This window comes from Lupinus angustifolius, unplaced genomic scaffold (assembly GCF_001865875.1).
Source record: "Lupinus angustifolius cultivar Tanjil unplaced genomic scaffold, LupAngTanjil_v1.0 Scaffold_25_109, whole genome shotgun sequence".
NCBI classification, from domain to species: domain Eukaryota; kingdom Viridiplantae; phylum Streptophyta; class Magnoliopsida; order Fabales; family Fabaceae; genus Lupinus; species Lupinus angustifolius.
Window position 1 is genome coordinate 14,832 of NW_017720044.1, and position 11,015 is coordinate 25,846.

The 11,015-nt window shown below is 36.5% G+C and overlaps 1 protein-coding gene across 1 annotated transcript; it reads right to left on the minus strand.

Annotated features, from left to right (window-relative positions):
* Positions 1–5,255: 5,255 nt before the first annotated feature.
* Positions 5,256–10,752, minus strand: LOC109338411. The gene is made up of 4 exons (XM_019575643.1): positions 10,356–10,752; positions 9,470–10,184; positions 9,251–9,353; positions 5,256–8,936 (listed from the first exon to the last, which is right to left on the minus strand). The coding sequence occupies exons 1-4, from the start codon at positions 10,750–10,752 to the stop codon at positions 5,256–5,258; spliced, it is 4,896 nt and encodes a 1,631-aa protein (XP_019431188.1).
* Between the last annotated feature and the right edge of the window lie 263 nt (positions 10,753–11,015).

Genomic DNA, 11,015 nt, shown 5'->3' on the forward strand with positions numbered 1-11,015 from the left:
AGCCCCAGCTAAGAACCTATTCTTCCTATCAAGAACACTAAGCTATTGAAGATACAACACAATCTCGTTGGTGGTAAGACACCTTGAGATTCCCAATGTTACAACACTTTTCACAGCAAAAACATAGAGTAAACTAAAGCAATTATGATGCTCAAAACAGACAATTAAGATCTTACTCTAAAACTCTAACACAGAGTCTCATATAACATGACAATGTATTAGTTGAAAACTGTTTTTACAGAATGCAAAATCTTCACAAAAACATCAATGAATGCATGAACATGTGAGGTGAAATAGTGAGAAATTAAACATGAAATGTCTCTCAATCCTAAAGCATAGAATTCTCTCTTTTCTAATCTCACAAATGCAATGTCATATAGATGCAACACTAAACACGAAATATGCTCTATCTCTCTAAAAAATACAACATACAAGTTATGACTTCAGTTCTGAAAACGCAGTTTATAAAGAATCATTTATGTAGCCCAGTTAATCGATTAAAACCTTGGTTAACCAATTAACGCGGTTTAAAAACATAACTGATTCTGTTTTTCTTAATCGATTAACGTGTTTTAAAAACGTAACTGATTCTGTTTTTCAAGTTTCCAGTTTCAACAACTTCTCAAAAACTTATGTTAATCGATTTAATCATGCCTTAATCGATTAACAACATATTTCTAAGTGTATTTTCAAATTACAAAACTCAAATACTTTATGCACTTAATTTATACATGTTCAACACTAAGTTTATGCCTAGGATGCACAGATTACATGTATTTATATGATGCATGAACATTATTATAAATGACATATCTCAAAACTTAAAATGATTTAAAGTTTTATGCATATGAGACATGTATAGAGTTTACCTAAGCCTTAGACTCAACCTAAACTAATTATTAGTCTAAGTCTAATACCAATCTAGAGACTTAAGCATGCTGATTTGTTGATGATCTTCAAGCTTTCATAATCACAAGTTGTCCTCATCAAAACTAAACACATAGAGAAAGCTTTCCAAAGTGCTATCTTGACATGCACACTTTCAAATCTCGTAATTTTTGTTTGAGCCACAACACTTGGGCACAACAACTACCTGTTGCTATATATTCAGCTTCAACAGTGCTTACGACAACACATGCTTGTTTCTTGCAAGTCCAAGAAACTAAAGCATTTTCAAAAATATGGCAAGTACCACTTGTACTTTTCCTCTCATATTTGTACCTAGCAAAATCTGAATCCGAATATCCAACCAAATCACATATACTTCCTTTTGGATACCACATCCCAACGTTAGATGTACCCTTAAGATATTTCATGATTCTCTTAACTGCAACTAAGTGTGATTACTTTGGTTTAGATTGATAGTGTGTACAGAGACATACACTAAACATGATATCAGGTCTACTGACAGTTAAATATAAAAGAGATCTAATCATTCCTCGATACTTTGATATTTCAATACTTTTTTGAAACCTTTTTCCATTAGAAACTTAGTTAGACGATCATACCATGTTCGAGGAACTTGTTTTAAGTCATAGAGAGCTTTCTTTAATTTGCACACATAAGAAGGATATTTGTAATCTTCAAAACCAGGAGGTTGTTCAACAAACACTTCTTCTTGAATGTAGTTGTTGACGAAATCACTATTTACGTCCATTTGATATAACTGAAAATTCAAAGAGCAGGCATATGCAAGTAATAGCCTAATAGCTTCAAGTCTAGCAACCATAGCGAAGGTTTCATCAAAGTCTATACCTTCTTCCTGATTGTATCCTTGGGCTACTAGTCTAGCTTTATTTCTAACAATAATATCATTTTCATGAGATTTATTTCGAAATACCCATCGAGTTCCAATAACATGCCTGTTTTTCGGTCTAGGAACAAGTTCCCAAACTTCATTTCTCTCAAACTGGTTTAATTCTTCTTGCATAGCAAGAATCCAGTGTTCATCCTCGATTGCTTCATCAATCTTGGAGGGCTCTATTTGAGAGACGAAGGTCATGTTTAGACATGCTTTATCAAGCATTCTTCGGGTAGTGATACCCATATTTAATTCAGTAATAATATTGTCAGTAGGATGATCTCGATGAGTTCTCCGTTATTTTGGTAAATCTGTATGAATATGCTCCTCTTGAGATGGTAGGTTATCATTCATTTTCAAATGCTCAATATCAATTATAGGTTCAATAATAGAAATTTCATTTGAGGATGAACTTGACAATTCCTCCTCTTCAGGAGTTAACCGATCCTTTATCTCAGGATTGGTTTCATCAAAAGATACATGAACGGATTCAACCTAGAAATATTTTCGGAGGTTAGTTTTGTTCAACATTGTACGAGTCAGTTCTTCTAAAGACCGATTCTTTCTCTCTACAACACCATTCTGTTGTGGTGTTCTAGGAACAGAAAAATTGTGACTCTTGGCAAGATCATCAAAGAATTCTTCAAAATAAGAGTTTTGAAATTCTCCCCCATGATCACTTCTTATAGTAGTGATTTTTAGTGATTTTTCATTTTGGACTCTTTTAGCATAAACGCTAAAGGCTTTGAATGCCTCATTCTTATGAACTAAGAAGAGTGTCCAAGTGTATCTCGAAAAATCATCTACTATAACAAGAGCATAATAGTTACCACCATAACTTTTTGTCCTGGAAGGGCCAAACAAGTCCATATGTAGTAACTACAATGGTCTATCGGAAGAAACCATATGCTTAGGTTTGATAGAAGTTTTTATTTGTTTACCCATTTGACAAGCACTACATAGTTTGTCTTTAACAAATTTCATTTTAGGTAAACCAACAACTAAGTCTTTCTTAATAAGTTTATTCAAATGGCCCATGTGTATATGGACAATTCTCCTATGTCACAGCCCTGTATCATGATTATCATTTACAACTAAACATGTTATTGGTAAAGATGAATCTATGTTAATCATATATATATTGTTTATCCTTTTACCAAAAAGTTTAGAGTTTTGAGAGTTCTTACTTTCAATGATGCACTTTCTAGGTAGAATGCCACATGGAAGCCTTTGTCACATAATTGACTTATGCTCAGAAGGTTGTGGTTGAGTCCTTCAACATATAGTATACATTCTATAGTTTTTGAGGGTGGCTTGCCGATTCTACCAACTCCAAGAATTTTTCCCTTATTTTTATCACCATAAGTGACATATCCTTTGTCCCTTGGAGCGAGGACAGAGAACTTCTTTCTATCGCCCGTCTTGTGTTTTGAGCAACCACTGTCCAAGTACCATAAGTTGCAGAATGCTCTCAAATTTTCCTACAAAACAAATTAAAATGATTTTCTAGGTACCCAATATGATTTGGGTCCGGGGGGGATAGCACCTTTTTCTATCCATTTGTATTGGCCAGATGACACAACATAGTTTCTAATATGACAAGTGTTAAGTGTGTGACCAATTTTATTACAGTAAGAACAAGTGGGTAGATGTTTATGTGTCGAAGATTTTATTATAAAAATAGGATTAATATTGACACTTTCTTTATAAAACTTTATAGTGCTTCCCACGATTGTTTTTCCTAAGACATTCTCATTTTCGGCCACACGACTATTTGCATAGCCAAGACCTCTACGGTCTGTTGAATGTCTTTAGACTTTTATGATCTTGTCTAAATTGTGACTGATCTTGTTAAGTTTATTAAGTTCAAGACTTAATGTTGAAACTTTAGTTTCAAGAGCGACACATTTTTGACATGAGGAAGAAGTGGGGTTTTCAATATCTTTCTTTAGAACTTTGTTATGGCTTTCCAAAATAAAAATTTCATTTTTCTGTTTTAGGAAAAGTTTGGAAAGCTTAACATATTCTTGATGTAAATCATTGAAAGCATTTTGTAACTCATCATATGAAAAAATATCATTTAGTTCAGAGTTACTAACCTCATAATCATCATTTGAATTGTGTGAAGCCATCAAGAAAATATGTGATTGCTCCTTAATTCCGAGTTCTGAATTTGAACCATCATCTTTATCTTCTAATATAACATTTGTTCTTCTACGCTTATTGTCCTTCGTTCTTTTGAAAGTATGATCCTTTTGTAGGGTTGGACAAGCACATTCAAGATGATATGGTTTTCTGCACATTCAAGATGTAACTTGCAATCCAAACAACTTTTTTGTATACTTAGTAATAATGCTCAATATGTTTGTAAAACTTTTGAAACAATTACTTCAAGTAACTCAGAAAAATTCTCTTTTGAAAGTTTAAGAACTGAGTGCAAAAATGCAGAAAAATAGTGAGAAAATTTTCAGAATTTGTGTGAGAGTTGTATGAAAGTTGTGTGTGGTGATTGTGAGTTTCAATGCCTTTATATAGGCTTTCCAATCAACCAAAATGTCTCTTTGAAAGGGTAGAAATTGATTGAAATGAAAACATGTCTTTTAGGTTTAAACTCATTCACTTTGAATTTGAAAAACTGATGCAACAACTCTCATTAATCGATTACAACATTGAGTAATCAATTACTCAAATGTTTTGTCCACTGATCAATTATTTTCGAATTAGAGTAATCGATTACAACAAGTTGAGTAATCGGTTACTCAACTTTAATAACATTGATAATTTATTACTCAAAGACAGTAATGGATTATTCTGATCAGTTTTAAGTTGGATAACTCTTTTCTCACACACATAATCTGTTACTTAGATGAACTAACCCGTTACACACTATTTTTGAATATTGTTTTATGTATTTTGAAGTGTGTTTCAAAAAATAGTTTGAGCATTACTACTATTGTATAATCAAGAGTATAGAATATAAGTACCTATTTAGACTTAGACTAAAAGTCTTGAATATCTTGAAGCTTGAATCTTCATTGTCTTCACAAGTATTATTCATTTCCTTCTTTTTGGTGATATAAAAATGTCAAATTTTAAATGAATATGAGAGATTAAAACAAATCAAGAAGAAAAGAAGAATAGTGGTTAATTATAAAAATAATTTACATTAAAGTTTCAACAAAAAGAGTCTCATGAAATTGTGAGAACATATAACTCAATTTCTTTTATACATAATTTATTCTTATTACCCATAGAGATGTGAGTCTAAAATAGTTTTTATTTACTGGTCACATTCTAAATGGATCTCATATTTTTTTATATTGAAAATAGACCCTAATTTCATTTCTACCTCAAGTTTGATAGTTTTTATTTATTTATTTTTTTTATTTTTTATTTATTTATAAAAGCTACTGCCGAAATATATTAAAGATGAGACCAGAAAAGATACAAAGAGTTACAATGATGTGAACCTATAGTTAGGAAGACCCATCCTATTTCTAGAAAAGTCATGAGTAAGGAAGTTAGGAACAAAGTTCCACCAAGTGAAGGTCCTATGATGAAGCCCATGATTTGCTAATTTATCAGCACAACTATTCCCCTCCCTATAAATATGAGAAACAATACAATTCATTGAAGATAATAAATCTTTGCATTGATCCCATTTGTTTATGAGCTTCCAAGGAACCATTGCCTTTCCCTTGAAGATTTCAACAACTAGAGCAGAATCACTTTCCAACCATATAGAGAACCAACCTTTTTTATGAGCCAAATTGATAGCCAAGATTGCCGAGAGTAATTCAGCATTAAGAGCATCATGTATGCCAAAGAAATCGGCAAAACCTCCCAAGAAATCGCCTCTATGATTCCTGAACAGAGCTCCCCCTGCAGCACTACCAGGACTGCCCATAGCAGCACCATCCGAATTGATCTTGATTCTGTCATGTAGAGGAGGATACCAACAAACTTCCACAATCTTAGGAGCTTTGGAGTAATTAATTGCCACATTCAGGCTCCTAAGGATGTTGAAATCCCGCATTGAATTGCTAGCAATGAGCTTAGATTGGTTACCAGAAAGGGCAATGGCCAATTTGATCCTGGAAATAGCAGAGTTGAAGTTAATTTTTTTGTCCTGAAAACGATCTTGATTCCTACAAAACCAAATTGTATTTATGATATGCACCATACTAGCAGCCAGAACATGATGCACTTGAGGACTCCATTGTCTATTGCATAGAGCAAGAATGGCAGAGATGGAGTGATTGTTTATGGTTATTGAAAATGTCGTGCCAAGCCAATTCCAAATTCTCACTGCAAAATGGCAAGTTAGGAAGATGTGCTCAGAGTTGTCATTTGAAGCCTTGCAAAGGTTACACATTGAGGCCAAGGAGCAACCTCGCTTTTGCAGATTCTCATCAGTAGGGAGTTTACCATGCCTAAATCTCCAAGTTGTGAAAGATTTTGAGGGGGGGATGGAGGAGGACCAAATTATCTTACACCAATTTGAAGGCTGAGGGTTAACATTTATCCAAGCAGAAGCGTCCCTTAGAGTCATCAATCCATCCACAGAAGATTTCCAGATGAATCTGTCACGTTTACCAGAAATATTAATTTGAGAAATTTTCCTAATTAATTCTGGGAACCTGATACCCAGAGAGTTAGGAATGAACCATTTCGAATCAATAATGAAGTCAACCACTTGAGCCTGCAAAAGAGGTTGAATTGAGACAAGAATTTGTAAATAATTCACCAAAGCATCCCCTAACCAATTGTCTCTCCAAAAGTTGATTCTGCTCCCATTGCCAACTATCCATATGGAATTGTCTGTTGCCTGATGCCATTTGCTTTTAATTCCAGGCCAGATAGAAGACTTTATGTATCTAGTCATATTATAGCTCCCAAATCTCTGCCTATAGAAAGTTGCCCATTCCTGATTGGAGTAGGACATCTCCCAGGCCAGTTTTAGCAAAGCAGCATGGTTAAGATTCTTGATTGATTTTAATCCAAGCCCACCAACTTTAAGAGGTTGACACACCTTCTTCCAAGCCACAGTAACAAGCTTCCTGATTTTAGTGTCTCCAGACCATATGAAGTTCCTGATGCTAGTGTCCACAAACTTGAGCAATTGATTAGGCCAAGCATATATGTGGAAGCTGTAAGAGAGCATGCTTTGAATGACTGACCTAACTAGCTCAACTCTGCCCATTATGGATAGAGAATGACCTTTCCAGGTTGCTAGCTTCCCCAAAATTCTATCAGCAACAGATTGAAGGTGAATTTTCCTTGGCTTGCCTTTGAAGATAGGGACTCCAAGATAATTAAAAGGAATACACCCAGCAGAGAATCCAAGAGCATCATTAAGGGATGCAACTTTCCTTGCTGAAATTTTGCCAGAGTAGAATCTGCATTTAGCAGGGTTAGTCAGCTGCCCTGAAGCCTCACCATAATCACTTAGGAGATGCTTGAGAGCTAAAATTTCTCTCTTGATGCCCTTACAAAAGACTAATATGTCATCAGCATAAAAAGCATGACTGCAAATTTTCAGATTTCTAGGACCACTTATGGTGCTAAGTTTGCCCTCAAGCACCAGCTTGGAAATTCCCCTGCTTAGAACATCCTCAGCTATGCAAAAAAGCAGGGGGGACAGAGGGTCCCCTTGCCTCACTCCCCTTTTGCAGGAGAAAAAGCCCACATTTTCCCCATTCACACTGATTGAGAGCTTAGCAGAATGTAAGATGGTGCTGATCCAATTGACAAACTTGGCATTGAATCCGAAAGCATGAAGAGTGCTGAGAAGGAAGTTCCAATCCATAGTGTCAAAAGCCTTCTTGATATCTAGTTTGATAGCTAAGTTACCCCCAAACACTTTGTGATCAAGCAAATTTATAGCCTCCGAGGCCAAGCAGATGCAATCATAGATGCTCCTATCCTTAATGAACCCTCTTTGATTAGGGGAAATGATCCTAGATGTGATTGAAGCCAACCTATCAGCAATGACTTTGCTAATAATTTTGAACTGAAAATTTGCCAGAGCAATAGGCCTAAACTCCTCAATTGTGCAAGCTTCAGAGTGTTTAGGAATGAGAACCACTGTGTTAGAGTTCAGGTTGGGGAGAATCCATCCCTGATTGAAGAATTGTTGCACAGAGTTGCAAACATCATCCCCAACAATGTCCCAGAAAGCATGATAAAAGCATCCTCCAAAACCATATGGCCCAGGAGCACCATCTCCACTCATAGCATCCACTGCAATCTTAATTTCCATTGGGTTAGGAGTGGAGGTTAGCATGTTATTCTCCTCCAGAGAGACCATATTAGGAATGACAGAGTTAATTAAACCATTGGCAGAAGAGTCATTAGGACTAGAAAATAAGTGTTTGAAGTAATTCTCCACATGAGTGGCAATTTCCTGCTGAGAGGTCAAGAGCTTATCCCCATCTTTTAACAAAGACATAGATTTGAAGACCTGCCTAATTTTTGTTATTTTGTGGAAGAAGGAAGTGTTTCTGTCCCCATTGATTTGCCAATTAATTCTGGACTTTTCTTTCCAAAATTCTTCCTCAACTATCAAAGCCTCAGCCAACTCATTTTGGGCATTGTGTTCTTGCTCCAGCAGATTATGATCAGGACCAGAAGTAGAGATTGATTGTTGAATTATCTCTAGATTCTCAGAGGCCATTTTCACTCGAAGATGTATGTTGCCAAAGACATTAATGTTCCAGATCTTGAGCTCCTTTTTAAGACACTTGAGCTTTTGAGATAGAATGAGCATGGGACAACCAAATGTAACATGCCTCCAAGATTCCATGACAACCCTCCTACAATCATGATGGGTCAGCCACATTTTGTGAAACCTGAAAGGAGATTTCCTGGCAGTATAGTCAGAAGTAGCAGACAATAAGATAGGGTGGTGATCAGAAGCAATTCTAGGCAAAGTGCAGCAAGAAACTTGATTCCAAGAATGTAACCACACATCATTGCAAAGAGATCTGTCCAATCTTTTTTCAGTCAAGGCAGAAAGGAATCTTCTATTAGACCAAGTGTAAGAAGCTCCTCTTGTGTCCAAATGGATGAGGTTAGCCGAGTTAGAAAAGGATTTGAATTCCTCAGAGGGACCTCTGCAAGGCAGCCTAGCTCCCTGCACTCATGAGCCCCCAAAACTACATTGAAGTCTCATATGCAGCACCAGGCACCATCATGTAAACTCATAACTGAATGTATGTCAGTCCATAGCTTCCTTCTTTGAATATAGTTATAGTGAGCATACACAGCACAAAGGTTGCACAACTTACCCTCTATGTCCATGGAGACTGACACTTGCTGATCTGAATTGGAGATAACACTAGGAAGAAGGTCAATCCTACAAAGGCCCCAAATGTTAGCAATGAGATGGCTTCTCTCATTAACCACAAAGAGCCTTAAGCTAACCTCAGACTAGAAAAGATTGCTCACCTCCAGAGAAGAGATCATAGGCTCGGATAGGAAAACCAAATCCGGTTTATTAGACAAACAAATATTTTTAAAAGCTAGCCTTGTTTTGGTGTTTCCAAAACCCCTGCAATTCCAATATAGGACTTTCATTGAGCAGAAGTTTGGTATCTACCCTTTCGGGTGTTATGAATCCTTTCAGAATTGCTTCTTTTCTTCATTCTTTTCTTTTGGGATTTAGACATGACACTGGTGAAGCTCTCTTCTTCCTCCCCTTCTTCTATTGTGTCATCATCAGCCCAGAGTCTTCCAACAATTTTGATGTCACTAATTACCCTTGGATTCACCATCTCAGTGTCATCATGAATGATGATATTATCATTATCTGCCTGTTCAAACGAGTTTGCAACTTCCTCCAAAGACTCAATAGAAACATTTCGAAGGGAGTCTTCCACTCTAGTGTTCAACCTCTCCTCGTCATCCTGGGAGCTGACCACCTCATCAATAGGTGCTGGACCTATTTTGTGCACATGGGGCATAATCCCTTCCTCATTATTTGTAGGCATATCCACTGCCTCATTGTTATCTATTTCCAGATTTATAAAGAAGTCATTCTCCTGAACCACCTGAGGAGCTACCTGAGGAGTAGCATGGATAGGAGGTTTGTGCATATGTAGTGACTTTTTAGGAGGGATTGGGGGAATTGGATCCCCTGCCCCTTCTTTTTTGGAGAATTTTCTGCAATTATAGGCAAAATGCCCAATAGCTTCACAAGCTGAGCAAAATTCAGGTAAGTTTTCATACTCAATGTTCACAAAGAAGGCAAAACCTTCTCTTTCAACCAGAATTTGATCAGGTAAAGATGCTTTTAGATTTATGTCCACGAGAACCTTAGCAAAGTGCCCAAAAGTTCTTCGGTTTGTAGCCTCATCTAGGGATATTGGTGTGCCAATCCCCCCTGCAATGGAGAAGATAATTCTTGGGCTCCAATACTCCTGAGGCAGCCCCAAGATTTTGACTCAGCATTGAGAGTGAGTTAACTTCTAGAGGTTGGGATTAAAATCCGGTGTCCATAGAAAGAGTCGGAGAAACCCTGGCTTTAGATTCCAGGACCCTGTGGCACACACACTTCTCATGTCATCCAGAGAAGAGAAGGAAAAATCGTAGAAACCTCTTCCTAGAGAAATCATATCCCACTTTCCCAACATATTCCATAGGGAAGTAAGCTTAGCTTTCAAGTCAACAAACTTAATGGGTTTATCACCTTTAGTCAAGATTAACCTACCATGGAGATGGTTTTTGCATCTTTGAAGTCCAGCTTGGTAGTCTTCTTCTGGTATTTTGATTGCAATGGCATCCCCTTTTATGCAAGGTTGAGGAAGTTGTGACACTGCAATATCACGGGAGTTCTTCAATGCTTGAGCAAAAGATTTTTTTGTGGTGGGAGAATGTTGAGGAGAAGAAGAAGAGGTAGGGACGGTTGAGTCTAGGAAGCTCCAAGGAATAAAAGCTTTGCCTGATTTCATGTTGATTCCGAGAAGTTTGGAAGATGAAAACTGTGATTGGCTCAACGTTCCAAGAAAGTTGGATAAACCCTTGGATAAACCCTAGCAGAGCTCATTTGCAATCCACTCGCCAGCAAGATAAATAATTAATTAATGTCTCTATTTCTTCATTTGTTAATCAATTTAAGGAAATAACTTTTTACACAGATTTGATAAAACATAATATTATGATGCGCAACAAAAGATAATAAGATTTGAATAACTTCTAATCTCTTTAATAGTGC